The 20,150-nt window shown below is 43.7% G+C and overlaps 1 protein-coding gene across 1 annotated transcript; it reads left to right on the top strand.

Annotated features, from left to right (window-relative positions):
• The first annotated feature begins 4,858 nt into the window (after nucleotides 1–4,858).
• On the top strand, nucleotides 4,859–18,897 carry ZNF892 (zinc finger protein 892). The gene is made up of 5 exons (XM_059893538.1): nucleotides 4,859–5,167; nucleotides 5,970–6,058; nucleotides 8,950–9,052; nucleotides 9,560–9,646; nucleotides 11,616–18,897. Exons 1-5 carry the CDS (start codon nucleotides 5,149–5,151, stop codon nucleotides 12,893–12,895), a joined length of 1,578 nt encoding a protein of 525 aa, XP_059749521.1. The 5' UTR covers nucleotides 4,859–5,148; the 3' UTR covers nucleotides 12,896–18,897.
• Nucleotides 18,898–20,150: the final 1,253 nt, after the last annotated feature.

Here is a 20,150-nt window from a genome sequence, read left to right as displayed (position 1 = left end):
GCTCTGATTTGGTTTATATGCTCTTGTTCTTCACTTTAGCTCCTCAGGACCTTCAGTTTCCCTGGAGTTTGCCTCTTTTGCCCTCTTACCTGACCTCTGGGCTCTGGTAGAGTAACCCATCACCCGACTATTCTTGTTTCTACCCAACTGCTCTTGTTTCTAGGGTAGTGGTTGTTTTTATCTTTAATCTCATTGGTCCCTAAGATGCCTTAGCCTGGCTCTGTCATTCCATCAATACCCTGGGCACAATACCGTCCCTTTCTCATCATATATTCACTCATAGCTGTTGAAGGGAAACACATTCATACCAGAAGTTCAAAGTCCAGTTGCAAAAGCCAGCTGCAGCCATGGCAGCTGGGTGGGGTCCCAGGCTGAAGAAGTCAACCACAGTGAACCAGGAGATGCGGCCATGTCTAATCTCAAAGAATACCACAAAGCCAAAGTTAACTCCAGACATAGCTCACCCACGAGGGGTCATCCTTCAGGACTAAAGCAGCTGACATGAGGATGTAACTGAAAGCAGGGCCACCATGTCCTATTAGACGTGATGTCCTTCTTGCCCTCAACATAAGTATCTGTGAAACCAAAATGAAGACTGTCCTATCTTCACCTACACAGTGGGGACATAGATTGGCTTCCTTACACCTACATCTCTGAGAATCCCTGCTTAGTAATAAAGCAGCAATTCCAAATACCCTAGGATCAGCAGTTCAACTTACTGAGCCATATATGTGGAACCTAGAAAAATGGTACAGATGAACCAGTTTGCAGGGCAGAAATAGAGACACATTTGTAGAGAACAAATGTATGGACACCAAAGGGGGAAAGTGGCAGGGAGGGGTGGTGGTGGTGGGATGAACTGGGAGATTGGGATTGACATGTATACACTAATATGTATAAAATAGATAACTAATAAGAACCTGCTGTATAAAAAAATAAATAAAATTAAATTTAAAAATTAAAAAAAAAAAAAAAAAAAAGAATTCTCCAGACAGTCTACGTGGAGAAACCATGCCTTGGAGCAGGTGATGGGCAGAGAAGCAGAAGGATTTTATCTGATCAGATCCCTTCCATCTTCCTCGCATTTTCAGGTTGCATCATAGCCAGATCCCACAACCCATCGTGTGGCACATCAACAAGTCTGGGCGTGGTACCAGGAGCCAGGAACCTGCAGTGTGCAGTTATTTGACCTGTGGCAAGCAAGGGGAGAGACTGGCCTGCCCAGGCCAATAACTGTCCCGCTGCAGGTGGTGCAGTCACAAGGCTGAGCACGCTTCCAGGCTCTGGCAGCTGAGATGGAGCAAAGAGCTGAGGGTCTGTGCAGAGGCCCAGAGGTAACGTGACCAGGCACAGGACTCACGCCTGATTTATTCCCTCTGCTATTTCAATCCAAGCTCGATTTCCTGTCTCAAGTCTGCCTTCCTCTCTGACTGCCTGAGACCTTTAGCACCTCTCTCTTCTTTTGAATCTCATGTCCCTCAAACCTCCACCTGTTTGACACCCAAACCCTTTCTTTACTTTTTGGTTTTTCCCTCTTCCATGGTTATTAACGGATTCCTTGTTTACCTCTCTTTACGTCAACTTTCGCGTCAAAGTTCATGGCCTTTGATGGCACCGTAGCTTCTTGAGGAAGGCAAGGATGCTTTCCTGGCAGGTTGTTTTGGCAAACACAAAGACAGACTAGAAGGAAACAGTGACTCTCAAATTTAAACTTAGGAACTTTAATAAATTTAGGAAAGCTCAAGGTCAATCCTCCCTTAAGAGACAATGGGAACTCACTGGGGACCAATGGGTTTTTAATCCCAAGGGGTTCCAACTCCTCTGTGCTGCTTTGTGACACCAATTTATGCACTTGGGCCAGCTGGTAGTGTCCGTTCAAACGTTGGGCCTGTGCAAATAAAAGCAGAGTTATAAAGGAAGTCCAGGTTTTCCAACAGCACACAAATGAGAGCCAAGAAAAGCAATGAGGGCCATATTAGTTGCAGGCATTTATTCCTTCTCTACAAGTACAGAGCATACTCTCATACAGCTGTTGATCATCTAAGTACCAGTAAATACTCTAGTGATACTCCTTGCCCCATGGAGCTTAATCTGTGGTGCATGTGTGTTGGAGACACCTAGTAAACAAAATTAATAATCATATGTTAGCAAGCGATAAGTGCTATGGGGAAAAAAAATAGTGTGGTCAGAGAAGGCTTCACAGGGAAGATGAACAAAGGCTGGGAGGAGGTGAGAGAGCAAGCCATGTGGGCATCTGGGGAAGGATATCCAGACAGGGGAACAAGCACAAAGGTTCCGTAGTGGAAGCATGTTCACTTGACTGACAAGTGACAAAGAGGCCAGTGTCGCTGCAGCAGAACAAAGGAGGGGAAAGTAGTCGAAGATGAGATCAGAGAGTTAGTGGGTGTGGATAATACAGACTTTTTTTTCTGGCTGCACCGCACAGACCCGGGCCATGGCAGTGAAAGCACCAAGTCCTGCCCACTGGACCACCAGGGAATTCCCAGTGATGCAGATTTTGAAGGGCTCTGCGGGCCACTGTAAAGACTTTGGCTTTTTCTCTGAGATAGGGGAGCACTGTGTTGAGACTAGAATATGCAGGGCAAGAGTAGGAGTGAGAGCAGTTAGCAGGCATTTGCAGCGATCCAGACAACAGATGATGGATGCTTAGACAAGTGTAGTAGCAGTGGAGGTGGTGAGACGTGGTCAGATTCTGCATAGATTTTGAGAGTATGGCCAACAGGATTTGGGGAGGAAGTGGATGTGGGTGGTGAGATAAAGAGAAGAATGGTGACTCCAAGGTGTTTGAACAGAGCAAATAGAGGGATGGAGTTGCCATTTACTGAGGTGGGGAAAACTACAGTGGGGGAGGAAAGACATCAAAAGTTCACTTCTGAACATGCTACATCAGCGATATTTACCGAACATCCAAGTAAAGAGGTTGAGGAGACAGCTCAAGGTCAGGGGAGAAGCCTAGGCTAGAGGGATAAATTGGGAGTTGACTAAATTTGGATGGTATTTAGAATATCTAGAATGAACAAGATCACCAAGCAGTAAGTGTTGATTGGAAAAGAAACAAAGTCCAAGGATTGAGCCCTGGGATATTCCAACATTTAGTTCGTTCCCAAATGAGCAGCTTCAGCATCACTTGGGGACTTCTTAGAGATGCAATTTCTCAGGCCCACCTCAGACATCCTGAATAGGGGTGAAGTTCGGCACTATGGTTTCACAAGCTCTCCAGGTGATCCTGACCATGCTATAGTTTGACCACTACTAGTTTAGAGGCTAGGGAGAAGAGGAGGAAGAACTACTTAAGGAGACTGAGGAGTGGCCAGTCAAGGAGGAAAACCAGAGTGTTTCCAGGAGGGACTAGTCCGTTTTACCAACTACTGTTCATAGGTAAAGTGAAGAGGACTGAGAACTGCCCATTGATCTGGTAACGAAAGGGAATTTCATGGTGATAGTTAACAAAAGGAAGAAAGGTATTCCCAGGTGTTCCAGATATGTCAACTGGTGGTACCTTTCACACACTATTTTTTGAAAGAAACTGCCCACTCCATACCTCCTGCTGATGGGGGGTGGGGGTGGAGAGGGGGGGGTGTTGGTTCCCTCCAGCTTGAGCTGGTAGGGCTGTGTTCTCTATCACATGCACCCTCTCCTCCCAGCCCTAGCTGATTGGACCAAAATCAGCCAACCTAGAGATGAATTAGGAGATAAGCATAATTATCTGTATAGCAGAAACCCAGTATAATAGTGGCTTCTACAAAACAGGAGTTTACATCTCTCCCACATTAAAGCCCAAGCTCTGTTCCACCAAAATGTTAGGGGCTCAGTTCCTTCTGTCTTATTGGTTTGCCGTTCCTAGGGTATTAACCTTGTCCACACCATCCGCAATGACTAGCCTGCGTTCCAGCCATCATGGAGGAGTTTCTTCTTCCCTTTAAGAATCACTTTGCTCTCATCCCCCTGGCAAGAGGTAGGGACGATGAGAAATGTCATTTTTACTCCAGGCAGCCTTAAGCCTAGCTAAAAGTTGGGGATTCTATTAAAGAAAGGACAAACAGACGTTGTGGCTTATACCCAAGCAGGGACAGTTAGGTACTTTGATTTTCTTTCTTGGGAACTTGAGCTGGATAGCAAATTGGCCACTTTATTGTGGGAAGGAAGGTGAGAACATGCACCAGCCTGAAGATAACCCCACTCGCAGCTGACGTTTCCTAGAGCTCCTTGGGAGTTTGAAAGACCTTCATGTTCCAGGCACCTTAAGGTCAGCGGTACCAACTATTAACTAATAGCTTCTTGGGGACCGGACTGAGGTGCTTTCCGGGACTGAGATTCTGCTTTTCATTATTTCGAGGTGCAGCATGGAATAAACATCCCTGGTTACTTGAGGTAATCTCTGCCCCCCGACAATGGGTCGTGGAGGCGCAGTACAGGGGAAGCGACGTGGTGGGGTGAACATCCTTGGAACGCGGGCGCCTTCCCTCCGAGGGAGCACAGCAGCCAGGGAGGAATCCTGGGTGGGTAGGGGGGCGCCGCCCTCTGCCAGTTACAGTTGCGGGGAGTGAATTTCCCTCTCGAGGCGGGGTTTGGCGCGGCCGAACACGTCCTCCGGGGTCGAAGCCCAGAGTACACACTGAGGAAGGGGCGGCCCCTGGAGCGTCCAGGAAAGAGCTCTCCGAGGGGCCGAGCACTCCTAAAGACCCAGCACGGCCGCGCGCCACCGCAGAGACGCAGGTCCGGGGGCAGAGGCGGCCCCGCGGGGTCCTCTGGGAAGCGTCCTCCGGTGACGCGCGCCGCGCCCTGCGGAGGATTCTGGGAGTTGTAGTTCAGTAGCGGTTCGGGCCGGCGCGACTCGGCCCGGCCGGCTCCTAGGTGCCTTTGTCGCTGGCTGGGCCTCCACAGTGTTGTTCGCGAGGTCGAGCCTGGGCTCCAGGAGGGCTGAGCGCGTGTCCTTCTGAGTCTGAGTGGCCGGAAGGAGGGCGGTGGAGAGCCCCCGGGTGGAGGACACCGGGCTGCCCAGCTATAGAGTCGCGCGCGTGTTCCCGGGCCTCGGGGTGGACTAGAGCTGTGGACCCCCCGCCCCTAGTGCGTTCGTCGCGCCATTCTCCCACGGTCGTCACTTGCGCCGGCGGGGAGGAAGTCGCCATGGAGCCTAAGGGCAGAGGTGAGAATTTCAGAGGGATGCCGCCTGCTGGAGAGAAAAAAGGAGAAAGGCTGCCCTCTGGCTGGGGCAAGCTCTGGAAGGACAAGCATCACTTCTCTGGGAGAGAGCCCATTCCTACCAGGTGGTCTCACGTTGGGGTTTAAGGGGAGCCCGCTACCTACATTGCCCTGTTGGTCTTTAGGATGACGTATGCCTCTTGCACCCCCAAATCACCAGATCTGACGATTTGGCTTTTGATAATGACCTTCTTTTGTTCTCACAGGAACCTCATAAGGCGGTTATGGAGGAAGGAGACTATCTTATTTGACCCATTTGGCAGATGGGGAAAGTGAGGATTCGAGAAGTCACAGGATTTGTTTAGAGTACTTGGATTTTTTTCCCCACAGGCCCATTGCTTTTCTGAGAAAGCCAGTTTTGTATCTGAAAAGCCAATGTTCAAAAAGAATTTAACTAGTCTTTCATCCTGTGAGCCTGGAATAGAACAGGAGTGACTCATTGAGGCACGGATTGACACACCGAGGCTTTGAGATTATTTTGACTACACTCAGCAGATGAGAAATGGAAATATGTATTTAAGTGTCCAGGATCTCGTAGCAGAGTTCTACTGGAGTTTAAGGGCAGAAGCGCATAGGAGGAACCTGAGGCAGCCATGGTCATGACTGTCTTGTATAAGAGATGTTGTGGGATTGTCCCTTGGTTCCCTGTGTTGACTCTTCTTAGGTGACAAGTAGTTGTGTGTGGCAGTTTCTGTGAGTGTACTGCAAGCAAGGGTAATCACTGTGGTTCCTATTTCCACTTGTAGGGTCACTTTCTGAGAATTCAGACCTTCCCCATGCTGGAAACCCAAAAGAAAATGGCCTGACCACTGTGCTGCTGACCCCTGCATCCCAGGTGGGTTTAAATTTCTTCTTTTTTTTTCTGTTCTCAGAACGTGAATATGGTTTCTAGCATTGTTATGGACTTGCTCAGCCGTGGTTCCTAGACCACTGGCTTCATCCTAATAAAATGATGAGCGGTGAACCTGATAGTAAATGCTCCTCACATGGACAGAACTTTCCCTCCTGGCATCACTTCTCTATCCGCTTAGTGCTAGATGCACACTTACAAGCTCTTCAGTGCTGTAATTGGCCTCCTGGCGAGATGCAAAGGAATAAAAGCCAGTTGCCTCTGCCTTGTGAAGTTTACTGAGGAAATAAGATATAGATAAGTAAAATAGTTAAACAGAAAGAAGAAATATATATATTTTTTTTAATAGAGAAATTACTAGTACAGACAAGTCATAAAAGACCTTAGAAGAGGTTTTCCATCCTCTAGAGTATTTGGGGGTAAAATGCTGGGATAAAAGCTGCATTTTGGAAGACAGGAGAGAGTAGGTAGTTGGAAAATAGAATATAGGAATATTCCAAGAGAGAGAACAGCTTTGGCAAAAAGTCTCCAAGTGATGAGAGAGTCAGAGGTCTTCAGGGAGAAGGTGTGTCACTGTGGAGTGAGCTGGAGTGTGATGAGGGAAGTGTAGGCGTGTTGTAGCCAGACCACAAGAAAAATCCACACAGGATCTTATTCCAAAGGCAGGTGAGGCCCCATGAAAGTTTTTAGAGGCCCAGCAAGACGAAACATGCTGTGAATGATTGGAGAGAGAAGATTAGTCAAGATGCTTCTGTAGGATCTGGCCTAGGATACTGGCAGAATGGCAGACCCCGTGGTAAAGGCATTGGGACTGCCTGTCAACCTCAGACCTGCCTCACAGCATCCAGGTGCTGACAATCCATGCAAAACGCTAGGAAGAAACACCAGTACTGATTCTGATGTGAACTGGTAGATCTCTTTCAGAGGGAAGAGGAGAGAGAGTCAGTAGCATCTGCTGGACAGTGCGTGATTGGTCTGCCTGTGCCCTCAAGCCCCCCACATACTCACCCTGAGCAGCAGCTCCTTAAATGAGTATGATTGCTGAGGTTTTCTCAGAACTAAAGTCTCAAAGGAACTGCTAGGTAGTCTGTTACTGCTGCATTGTTTGTAAAGAAAAGAGACTGTACAAATTGCATGGCTTGTGTTGAGCACTCCTGAGGCATGTGGCCTTAAGGGACCATAACTTAAATAAAAAGGGAAGTGATTTCATAGTTCAAGTATTAGAAAAAGATTTAAATTATTTTGAGCAGGGGATTTTCAAAGTAGGTAGTTCTCTTAACTTTATGTCATGATGTGAATTATTTTACCAGTTGGTTTTGGAGGATATGTATACATATATACGTGTGTGTGTATACATATATACATGTATATATGTATATACATATATATTCAGGGGCTATGGCAAAAGTGGTGTTTCAAAGAAAGCCATGACTGGTTCATTTGCTAGCATCCCAGGGACTGGTCTGTTTCAATGTGACTCCATTACATTGAAGTTGTATAGAAAAAATTTTTAATAGAGTTAGAACAATTATTAGACATTTGTTTTATCAGCAGTAAACCGATTCAGCTCTAGATTCAAAGGAGCATTACCCACCCTGCTCACTCTCCCTACATTTTAGTAGATGATCTAAACTTTGTGCCTGTCATCTAGGTTAAGGTAAGGTAAGGTAAACACTCCTGTAATGTTTTCAATGTTTGATACACTTCTCTTCCCCTCCCACCTCTGTTCCCAGGCACACTTTTATAGAACACCCCATTTAAACTTAATTCTTGTTCAAGTGTTTCACCTTCTTTTAATTCTTTGACAAATATTCACAGTGTTCCTGCTCTGTGCCAGAGACTAGGGCTGCTTCACTGAGCAAAATTAAACCTGGCCTCTACTCTCTTGGAGGTTAGCGTCTAATGGGACAGACAGACGTTAATCACAAAGTCCCCTTGATGTGTGCATAACCCAAGAGGAGGGAAGGAACATGGTGCTACCACCCAGAGAGTCAGGGAAGGCTTCCCTGAGGAGGTAACCCCTGAGCTGAGATCTGAAGTGTGAGTAGGATTAAGATAGCTGAAAGGATGGGGCAAGGGGAGAACATTCAGGGACAGGAAGCAATGCGTGTAAAGGGGCAGAAGGGAGGGAGTATGACATACATTTCAAGCAGCCAAAGGGCAGCCGGCAACTGGAGCACAGAGAATGCAGGAGGAGAAGTGTATGATGGGTTAGAGAGTAGATGGTGGAGGCGGGTGGGAGAGTGGTCAGACTGACTGGGGAGAAATGGCAAGAACACTTTCGGAACTCTGATAATTTGGGCTTGAAATACTGTTTTACAAATCTATATACTGTGACATGTGTAGCAAACATCTTAATTTTTAGAAAATATATTGGACTGATTTTATTCTCAAAGGAAAACGAGAGAGAAAAATAATTCATATTTCTTGAATCTCTTGTATTCTAAAACCATACCATAAAGAAAATACTTCATTCATAATTATATTTTCTCCACTTTCCCATATCCCATATTGGGAGATATCCCATATCTCCACTTTCCCATATCTCCACTATTGCCAAATAGTAAGGATTTCTGTAGTTCTATAATTTAACTTTTCAGCACATAAACTAGTAACTTGGTACCTTCAGATTTTACCCTGCAGGTGTTCCTTCGCACTTGCAGGTTACATGCGATTCTGATGCGTGGAGGTAAGGAGCGAGTCTGTGACTCCAAATACACCAGAGAATCTTAGTATTGGAAGGGACGGTAGAGGTCGTTTTGTCTAACCTTCCTGTCCTTCCTGTCTTTCTCCTCTTATGCTGTCTGTTTGAGTCCTTCCCAGAGGCTTCTGGAAGGACGTCCCTTGGTGAGCACTTGATGTGTTCCGTTTTTCAGGAGTCGATGATCAGGGATATGGCTGAGGCTGTCACCCAGTGGGGGCAGCTGAACGCTCCTCAAGGAGATGTGCCTGAGAAGCATAGGAATCTGGTCTTGCTGGGTAAGCATCACCCCGGCCCACACCCAGTGTGGGAATTTACCCAGTGTGGTACCTTTGCTTCCTCAGTTCCTAGGAGCTCTGAGGTTCTTAGATTCAAAGATTCTTAATCCCTGTGTAAGGTCTGATGCGGGCAATTTCTTCTTTTTGTTTCTGGATATAAGTTTAAACCTTCTAGAGTTAGAAGTGGACACCTTTATATTGTAATTGCCTAGGCGGTAGCGTCCTTCTTCCCTACTCCCTGACCAAGGATGTTGAGACAAAGTTCTAATAAAAACACCTCTTAAGAGATGGGTGCTTATTCTTTTAATAGGGAGAGGTAAAAGCAAGTGATTCAATTATTCTGAACTCAAATAGACCCCATATCAATCTTCCTACCTTCTTCTGAGCGCCGTTGAGGGAGAAATCCAGAACTGACCTTTCTCTCTCTTATATTGACTGTGTTTTCTAACGACCAAGGAGCTAACACTGAGCTCTTTACCAGACTCCTTTTTCTTTCCCCACGAACAGGGCTTCCAATTTCCAAGCCTGATGTAATCTCTCGGTTGGAGTGTGGGGAGGAGCTGGAGAGAGAAGTCTCTAAAGCAACTAGTCCAGGTGAGTGATTTTTGGAAACAGTGAACGTAAAACCCAGGTGGTCAGTGGGAAAAGCATCTTTGCAATGCTTGTGGAGGAGCCTTTCCAGATTTCGCTAGACCCATGGAAAGGTTGAAGTGAAGTGCCTTTCTCCTGGGCCATACTCCAGCTCTGTGGATGCTGATCTGTTATAGAGTCATAATTTTATTTTTTAGAAACTCAGTACTTTCCACCCTTTCAAACCAATTCTTTTTCCCAAATAAGGTGAAATGAAATCAACATTTTAATGTTTGTTAATAATTTGTTTGGGTGCAAGGCTCTAAACAGGTTTTTTCATACATGTTATTTTATTTCTGCAGGATAACGTGACTTTTTGTCTCAGAACAATGACTATAAATTGATCTCTGAGTCGTCCCTTGCCTTCTTCTCTAAGTGGAGGTAGCATAGCATAGTGGTTAAGAGTGCAGACTTTGGAACCACTCTTCCTGGGTTCAAAGCCAATCTGAACTACTTACTAGCTCTGTGAGCTTTAACAGATTAATTATTCTTTCTGTGACTCAAACTCCCCAACTGTAAAATGCGGGTTATGATAGCACTTAACTCATAGGGTTGTTGTGAGGATCAAATGAAATAATCCAAGGGAATGCTTAGAACAGTACCTGGCTATATGCTAAGCAAGTGATAGCTAATGATTAAGTCCTGCTAACTTTTCTTTTGAAAGATGTCATGGATTTGAGCCTATCACTTCTGTCAAACTGGATACTGCAGTAGACTACCAGCTAATTATACTTTCTTTAGCTTTTAATTGTACTTTCTTATCCTTGTCTAATTAGGCAGCATAATACTGCCAGATTTCCCACAGTGAGTTGTTTACTCTGCCAGTTCTGTATTCCTCTACCTGCCTTCAAGACCTACCTGCCTAGTCATTTTATCTTCTCTGTTCAACTTGAACCCTTAACACGAGACAGGCAAGTCTCTGACTATCCTCCGCTAACCATGTGTTTTCTGCAAATGTTTGGGGCTTCAATTCTTCCACTCCCCTTAGCTAAAAGTCCATTTGCCTTTAAGCTCTTTCTACCTATTTATCCTTAAAATCCTAGCCACTTCCTTGATTATGATACATCATTGAGAATGTTATATTGTATTGATTTATTTCATGTAGAGTCATGGTTGGAATGGATATTAATGACCATTTAAGCCTAGAATATTTAAACATTTCTAGCAGTGCAGGGTTTTCCCCCAAACTCTTCCTAAGAAGCCTGGAATTTGGGGGGCAGGTGTCCTGACAGGTTGGGGACCAATCTGAGCATGTGGGAATTTGGCCTTCCCCTCCCCACACACTACTTATTTTTTTGTAAAGGTTGGTTCTGTTTTGCTGTTTCCAGTTTGTTCGGTGTGGCACTATCAGAGATGATCAGTTGCTTTTTAATTACTAATTGAATTTGTAGATCTGGACTACCTTGAATGCTAGCTTCTAGGATTTGTGTCTCACCTTGAGACAGTGGAACCAACAGAGATTTTTGTGTAAGAGGTAGGCTTTTAAAAGGTTAGTGTGCTAGCAGTGATTGGGACATATTGGAACAAGAAAAGATTGGTGGTAAGATCAGCTAATGATGGACATTCTCAGGGCCTGATGCTCTGGTGAGGTGGTGACAGTGGGCAATGCATGGGAGACCATCGTTTTCAGATCCCGGTCCAGTCTCCACCAGACCCTGTTTCTTATCTGCTATTTCCCCCATCACCTCTGTTTAGTCTTGTTCTGTTATTCTTTCTCATTTCCTCCCCTGCTGGATACAGGAATGTTGAGCACTGCTTTGCCCAGTCATCTTTCTTTTCTCATGCTCTCTCAAGGTTGCAGGACTATTTTTGAGAACTTACAAGTTCCTCTGTCCCCTGTAAGCATTTTTTGTTTGTTTTGTTATTTTCCTACCACAGCAATTATTTTTCTCTCAGTGTAGGAAATGATACATTGTATTTTTGTTTCTTTGAGACTGGGATACAGGACCGGAATGCAAGGAACTAACTCAAGAGCAGGACATTTCTGAAGAAGAATCAGCCCCTGTTAACACTGGGGTGTTAATAGAGAGATTTCCAAAGGAAAGTTCCAGTGAATGTGAGGATTCTTTAAAGAGTCAGCAGGAAAACCATGAGAAACATTTAATACAAGAGGTTGTCCCTCAGAAGAAACCTTCTGGGGAGAGAAGTTACCAGTGTGATGGATTTGGAAGAAATTTTAGTCGGAGGACATTACTTGTTCAGCAGCAAGGAGAGCGACGACACAATTGTGATTCACTTAAAAAGAACTTGAAACAAAATTCAGATCTAATGAAACATGAGAAAATTTGTGCAGAAAAGAAGCCTTGGAAGTGTAATGAGTGTGAAAAGGCCTTTAGTTACTACTCAGCTTTTGTCTTACATCAGAGAATTCACACAGGAGAAAAACCCTACGAATGTAATGAATGTGGTAAAGCCTTTAGTCAGAGCATACACCTTACTCTACACCAGAGAATTCATACGGGAGAGAAACCTTACAAATGTCACGAATGTGGGAAAGCCTTCAGTCACCGCTCAGCCCTTATTCGGCATCATATAATCCATACTGGGGAGAAACCCTATGAATGCAATGCATGTGGGAAGGCCTTTAATCAGAGTTCATACCTCACTCAACATCAGCGAATTCATACTGGAGAGAAACCTTATGAGTGTAATGAATGTGGGAAGGCCTTCAGCCAAAGCACATTCCTTACGCAGCATCAGGTCATTCACACTGGAGAAAAACCCTATAAGTGTAATGAATGCAGGAAAGCTTTTAGTGATCGTTCAGGCCTTATTCAGCACCAGAGAACTCATACTGGGGAGAGGCCTTATGAGTGTAATGAATGTGGGAAAGCCTTTGGCTACTGTTCAGCCCTGACTCAACACCAGAGAACTCACACTGGGGAGAAACCCTACAAATGCAATGATTGTGCCAAAGCCTTCAGTGACCGCTCAGCCCTTATTCGTCATCAGAGAACACACACTGGAGAGAAACCTTACAAGTGTAAGGAGTGTGGAAAAGCTTTCAGCCAGAGCTCATCTCTTACAAAGCATCAGAAAACTCACACTGGAGAAAAACCTTATAAGTGTAAGGAATGTGGAAAAGCTTTCAGCCAGAGTTCATCCCTTTCTCAACATCAGAAAACTCATTCTGGAGGGAAAACCAAGGAATACGGAAAAGCCTTTAGTGAGCATTCAGCCTTTGGCCAGCAAAAGAGAATTCATACTGGATAAAGGTCATGTACATGTAGTATATTCAGAACACATTTATTGAACAATTACCATACATGCTGTGAGGGCTACAAAGGAATTTAAGACTGTGTTACAAAAAAAGATTTAATTGAGAAGTCATTGTTGATATGGGACATAGCTTATTTAGAGTGTGAAGGAAGGGTTTTACATTTTTTAAAGTAACAGAGGACGTTGTGTATTTCCCTGGAGAGAGGGGGAAATTATTTCCAACACCCTAATGTGTATGTAAGCTACCAAATCCTTGAAAGAGAAATAGGGTGTGCCATGATGGAAAGAGGCCATCTTGGCTGGGGTAGGTGGTCTCATAATGCTAAGGAGATGAAGTTTTGAAGGGATAAATGGTCCTTTTAGGCAAGTTGCAAGGGTGGAAATAAGAGGTTGGCAATTCACAGTGAACCTGTACAGGGTTGAGCGTGGTGGTGGAAGGGACATTGTCCGTGGTCTTAAATACCAGAGCACTTAGGAGGTGGATAATAAGAATAGACAAAAAGAGCTGGGGGATGAACTCAGGAAATGTTGATTGAGATAACTACTCAAATGAGTACCAAGAACCAGGAAAAATATCAGTCAGGCTTGTTAGTTGGTCACGAAGTTTCCACCTTGAAGCCAAGGAATGTTGGCCTGGCAAGTCCACTTCTGCACTTTTGGTCTTTTAGGCCATGTTCATTGAGAAGTTACCTACTAAGAATCACATTAACTCCAAGGGTCAAGACTGACAACCTAGAAAGGGAGACTACAGAAGGGACCTCTGATGCTTTCAACCTGTTTTAAGCTGAGTTACCTGAGAATGTGCATATTTATAAAAATTTGCCTCAGTTGTATGTAGTTTGTAGCCTAGGCTTTTTCATACCATCGTTTAATTTAGCTGTAGACCTGAACTGACGCTGCATATTAAGTTGTAAACAACTTGAAAACACTAGAAATCCTTACCTTTCATCATTTTACTCTTGAATAGAGGCAGGTGACATCTTTATATTTGCTTTTCTTCACTGAAACTTTGAAGATTATTTTTGCAAACATTTTGAGTACTGTGTTTTTAGTGGTTACAAGTTTGACTGTGATGTCTTAGTGTGCATTTCTTTCAGTTTATCCTGCTTTCTGTGCTTCTTGAGGCTGTAGGTGTGTGTCTTTTGCCAGATTTGGGGGATTCTCAGCCACCATTTCTTTGAATACATTTTCAGCCCCCACCCCCACCCCTTCTAACAAATGTTAGATCTTTAGTCTCACAGGTTCCTGAGACTCTGTTTACTTACTCTTTGGTACGTTTTTATCTTAGTCTGCATGGGTTGCCCTAGCAAAGTGCCATAGCTTGGGTGACTCAAACAACAGAGATTAATTTCTCACAGTTTTGGAGGCTGGAAGTCCAAGATCAATGTGTCGGCCTTGGTCTCTGATGAGGGCTCTCTTCCTGGCTTGCAGGTGGCTGCCTTCTTGCTGTGTCCTTACATGGCCTTTTCTTGGTGCCTGAGCATGGAAAGAGAGAAAGCGCTTGCTGTCTTCCTCTTGTAAAACCACCAGTCCTCTCCGCTTAGGAATCCAGCCTTATGACCTCATGTAGCCTTAATTTACTCTGAAAAACCCTATCTCCAAATACAGTCTCATTGGAAGTTAGCACTTCAACATATGAATTTTGGTGGGATACAATTCAGTCCATAGCATTTCAGTCCCTGGCCCCCAAATTCATGTTCTCACGCGCAAAATACATCCACTCCCTCCCAACAACCTCCAAAGTCTTAACTTATTGCAGCATCAACTCTAAAGTCAAGTTCAAAGTCTCATCTAAATATACATAAATGAGATATGGGTGAGACTTGAAGTATCATTCATCCTGAGGCAAAATTCATGTCCAGCTGTGAACCTGTGACACCAGATAGGTGATGTGCTTCCAAAATTCGATTGTGGGACAGCATAAGGTAGACGTTCTCACTCCAAAAGGGAGAAGTAGGAAAGAAGGAAGGGGTGATGGATCCCAAGCAAACCCAAAACCTAGCAAAGCAAACTCCATGAGATCTTCAGGTGAGGATAAACCTGTCTAGCTTTGTGTCCCACCTTCCAGACCTGCTCGTGCAGCCATCCTGCTGCCAAGCTCTGCTGGGCAGCCCTTCCTCCAAACTGTGGCTGGAGGCTGTCTGGCCTGTTGAAACCAAGGTGATGTCCCCACCCTTTGAAGCTGAGGAGGCAGCCTCAAGATCTCTGAGTCGACTTCAGAGTCATTCTTCCCTTTCTTGAAGCACGGCGCACGTTTGCAGCTGAATAAGCTCTATTGTCTGGCCCTATAGGATCTAAGAAGTCCAACAGCCTTCCTTCATTTGTCTGGTTTTTCTATCCCCTTTAGTGCCAGCTGGCTGTGTTTCTGCTGGTATAGTCCCATTTCTGTCCCTGGCTTCTGCTGAGATGGCTGATTAAATCTATGAGTCACACCCATGATCTCTTTATCAAATGGTTGCTCAGCCTCGCCCTTAGTGTTCTCTTCAGAACAAGTTTTCTCGTGTTTTGCAACATGGATAGAATTTACCAAACCTCCAAGTTCTAGTTCCTTTTGGGTTAACAATTCCTTTTTCATTCATCTCTCTCCTCTCGAATTTTTTTTTTCTTGGCTGGGTTGGGTCTTTGTTGCTGGGCACAGGCTTTCTCTAGTTGTGGCGAGTGGGGGCTATTCTTCGTTGAGGTGCACAGGCTACTCATTGCGGTGGCTTCTCTTGTTGCTGAACGTGGGCTCTAGATACGTGGGCTTCAGTAGTTGTGGCGCACGGGCTCAGTAGTTGTGGCACACAGGCTTAGTTGCTCTGCAGCATGTGGGATCTTCCTGGACCAGGGCTCAAACCAGTGTCCCCTGCACTGGCAGGCGGATTCTTAACCACTGTGCCATGAGGGAAGTCCCTCTCCTCTCGAATTTTGCTCTAATCAGTAAGGAGGACCCAAGCTGTGCCTTCAATACTTTGCTTGGAAATCTCCTCTGTTGAACATCCAGTTTCATTGCTCACACGTTCTACATTCCACAGAACACTGGAACACAGTGCAGTGAAATTCTTTGCCACTTTACAACAAGGATTGCCTTTCTTCCCGTTTCCAACGATGTGTTCCTCATTTCTGAGGTCTGAGACCTCACCAGAATGGCCTTTAATACCCATATTTCTAGGAGGCACCTCAAAACTCTTCCAGCCTCTATCCGTAACCCAGTTCCAAAGCTACTTCCACATTCTTAGGTATTTGTTAGAGCAGCATCCCTCTTCTAGGTACCAAAACCTGTCTTAATCTGTTTGGGTTCCAAAACAAAATACAGGCAGACCTCATTTTATTGTGTTTCATTTTATTGCGCTTTGCAGGTATTGTGGGATTGTTTTTTGTTTTTTGTTTTACAAATTTAAGGTTTGTGGCAAACTGTCCACTGTTGAGCAACTCTATTGGCGCCATTTTTCCAGCAGCATTTGCTCAGTTCGTGTCTCTGTGTCATATTTTGGTAATTCTCTCAATATTTCAAACTTTTTCATTATTATTATATGTGTTATGGTGATCTGTGAACAGTGGTCTTTGATGTTACTAGTATGACTCGCTGAAAGTTAGCATCTAAAGTATTTTTAAATCAAGGTACATACTTGTTTTTTAGACATAATACCATTGCACACTCGATAGACTACAGTATAAAGATAACTTTTATATGCACTGGGAAACCAAAAACAGTATGTGACTCACTGTTGTGATATTCACTTTATTGTGGCTTTCTGGAACTGAACCCACAATATCTCTGAGGTGTGCCTGTACCATAGGCTGGGTGGCTCAAACAACAGAGATTTAATTCTCACAGCTCTGGAGCTGGGAAGGCCAAGATGATTTGGTTTCAAGGGGCCAGCTGATTTGGTTTCTGGTAGGAGCTCTCTTCCTGGCTTGCAGGTGGCCACCTTCCTGCTGTGTTCTTACGGCCTTCCCTCAGTGCATGGGTGTGGAGAGAGAGAATTCTTTCTCCCTTTTCTTAGAAGTCTACCAGTCTTATCACATTAAGACCCCATACTTATAACCTCACTTAACCTAATTACCTTCTAAAAACCCCATCTCTAAATACAGTCATATTGGGGGTTAGGGCTTCAACATATAAATTTGGGGGACACAGTTCAGTCCATAGCAATTTTCTCTTTGTTGTTCAGATTGGGTATTTTCTATTGTTCTGTCTTCAAGTTCACTGGTTCCTCTGTCCCTTCCATTCTACTATTTGAGCCCATTATTGGGTTTTACGTCAGTTATTGTATTTTTCACTTGCATTTGATTCTCTATTCTATTTCTCTGCTAAGACTTCTATTTTTTAAATTTGTGTCAAGTGTGTTTGTAATTGCTCACCGAGGCATTGTTATAATGACTGTTTTAAAATCCTTGTCAGGTAATTCGCACATCTGTGCCATGTCAGTGTTGGCATCTGTGGATCATCTCACTCAGGTTGAGATTTTCCTGGTTCTTTGTGTGATGAGTGATTTTCCATTGAAATCTGGACATTTTGAGTATTATGAGGCTCTGACTCTGTTTGGAGCTTCTGTCTGGGCAGCCTTCCTCTGACACTTCTCTGGTGGAAAGGGTTGGGGGGACACTGCCTTATGACTATACGTTGGTGTTGGAAGTCCCGGCCCATCATTGGCCTCTGTTGACACGTGGGACAGGGATCCTCAGTACTGCTGGGCTGGGGGTGGGGAGGAGTTCCAGCTCCCCACGTGGCCTCCACTGGCACCACACCAGTAAGGAAGGGGAGAGACGTCTTGTCCCTGGGTAGGGTTGGAAGCCTAGTCTCCCCAGAGGGTCCCCGGTGACACTGCTGGGGTGGGATGGGGGAGGGGTTGGCTTTGACAATCCTGTCCCCCACTTGACCTTCTCTGACACCACTCAGGGTGGGGATGGGGCATTGAGGAGCCTCATTACAGCCTGTGAGGGTGGATGTGTAGGCTCCCCACTTGGCCTTTGTTGGTTGTGGATAAGACCACAGTGTTTTTCCATGGTCTCTGGCCGGAGTAGGGTGGTTCTTGTCTAAAAGTTTTCTGTCTTGCTAAGCTGCTCTTTTCCTAGTCCTTTGGCTAGAAAGAGCAGACTTTTCTTGGGCTTTTTTTTTTTTTTTTTTTTTTTTTGGTCTGTGCTTGTTGGTGTTTCTGGATTGCCTGCTTCTTCAGAACCCAGTCTGGGACAAATGAAGCAAAAAGAAAAGCCAAGGAGCCCTGTGTTGTTCTTCGGGTCCAGAGGTCCCCAGCCTGTCTGTATTCTCTCCACCTTTCAGAATCTTATGTTTTTTTCTATAGAACGTCCAGGGGTTTTAGCTATACTTAGAGAAATAGGGGAAATCACCACTCCATCTTTCCCATGACATCCTCCATCTGACACTGAAATGGCAGGTCAAGTTGCATCAAAGGTCTGTAGCTTACACCGGGCATTTGTAACCAAGTAAGGACCAAGAGGAATGCTCACTTGTTCCCCAAAGATACATTGCCTGGTTGGAAGGTAGAAACTATCAGGCTGCAAGTGTCATCTAGCTTTGAGGGAACTATAGTTTTTAAGTTGAGGAAATACCAGCATTTAATTGTAGTTTACAAATTCAAGAAGGAAGGATAGATATGACTAAGAATATAAACTATGAGGTTAAACATTTTTATTTGTATCTTTGTTCCAAGAACATGTGAGAACCACTGGAGAATTAGATTCAGAATTTTGTGTTTTTTTCCTATTATGTATTATCTATGTGTGGATATCACAGAGAACCAACAAAATAAAGAAAGAAAATAATTGGGATTTGGGACAAATCACGTCATCCTTTTAAATCTGTTTCCTCATTTATATATATTTTAAAATGTCATACCTCCTTGAGAGTGGCTAGATTAGGTAGATAATGGGTGCAGAGTGATTTGTAAGCTATCAAGTGCTGTATGACTATTAGGTATTGGTATAGCTGTTTATATGACCTGTCCATCATGTAAGCTTTATGATGGTGTAGCCCAATAAAATGATGAATGTAACATGTGTCTTTTAATCTTTTATTTTAAAAAAAAGTTTTTTTTTTAATGAACAGTAGTAAAATCTGCATCTTTTGAGATGATTGTATGGTTTTCTCTAATCTGTTAATGTGGTAAATTACATTGATAAATTTTCTAATGTTAAAGAACACTTGCATTCCTGGGATTTACGCAACTTAATGATTTTCCCTACCCTTGGAAGAGTTTGTGCTCCTTGAATGTTTAGTTACATTCACCTGTTAAACTGGGATTATTGTTGTATAGTGTGTGTTTTGACTGGTTTTAGGGGATATTCAGTTTTTCTATCTCTTCTTGAATTTTTTTAAGTTAGGCTTTTCTAAAAGTTTATCTTTTTTGCCATTAAGTTGTTCAAATATTTTTATTTTATTTAAAATCCCGGTTTTATCTGTAGTTATGGTCTCTTTTTCATTCCTGGAATTGCTTATTTGTATCCTCTCCTTTTCTCTTGATTGTGTTTCCAGAGGTTTGTCAGTTTTACTACTCCAATAAAAAAAACCTGGCTTTTGGGCATTTTATAAAATCAACTTTATTAAAGTATACTTTTAGATAAATAAATTCACCCATTTAAAGTGTCCAATGAGTTTGATAAATATAATACCTGTTTAAGCACCAAAATTGTGTGTGTGTGTTTACAGTATGGTTTCTTCCTTCTCTCTTTCCTCCTTTAATCTCATTGACCCAACTAAAAAAACCCAACTATTAGTTTCATTGACTTTTTTTCTATTGTTTATCTAGTCTCTATTTTATTTATTTCTGCTCTAATCTTTATTAGTTTCTTCCTTCTGCTAACTTTAGTCTTAGTTCTTTTTTTTTAAAGATTTTTCTGATGTGGACCATTCTTAAAGTCTTTATTGAATTTGTTACAATATTGCTTCTGTTTTATGTTTTGGTGGGTTTTTTTTGTTTTTGTTTTTGTGGTTTTTCTTTTTGGCCGCAAGGCATGTGGGATCTTAGCTCTCTGACCAGGGATCGAACCCACACCCCCTGCCTTGGAAGGTGAAGTCTTAACCACTGGACCGCCAGGGAAGTCCCTAGTTTGTTCTTCTTTTACTGCTTCCTTGAAGTATAAAGTTAGGTTGTTGATTTGAGTTCTTTTTTAGTGTAGGCATCTACTACTATAAACTTCCCTTTTAGTACACTTTTGCTGCAAACCGTAAGTTTTAGTATGTTGTGTTTTCATTTTCATTTGTCTCAAGATATTTTTTAAGTTCCTTGTGATTTCTTCTTTGATCCAT

Source organism: Balaenoptera ricei, chromosome 13, assembly GCF_028023285.1.
Source record: "Balaenoptera ricei isolate mBalRic1 chromosome 13, mBalRic1.hap2, whole genome shotgun sequence".
NCBI lineage: Eukaryota > Metazoa > Chordata > Mammalia > Artiodactyla > Balaenopteridae > Balaenoptera > Balaenoptera ricei.
Note: the sequence above shows the minus strand (reverse complement) of the source record. Positions and strands in the feature narration are given on the sequence as shown.

Excerpts from the sequence above, each read along its gene's own strand:
- ZNF892 (XM_059893538.1), top strand. Across the intron at positions 6,059-8,949 it reads TGCTGACCCCTGCATCCCAG|GAGTCGATGATCAGGGATAT; the intron begins GTGGGTTTAAAT and ends TCCGTTTTTCAG. Across the intron at positions 9,647-11,615 it reads CTCTAAAGCAACTAGTCCAG|ACTGGGATACAGGACCGGAA; the intron begins GTGAGTGATTTT and ends TGTTTCTTTGAG.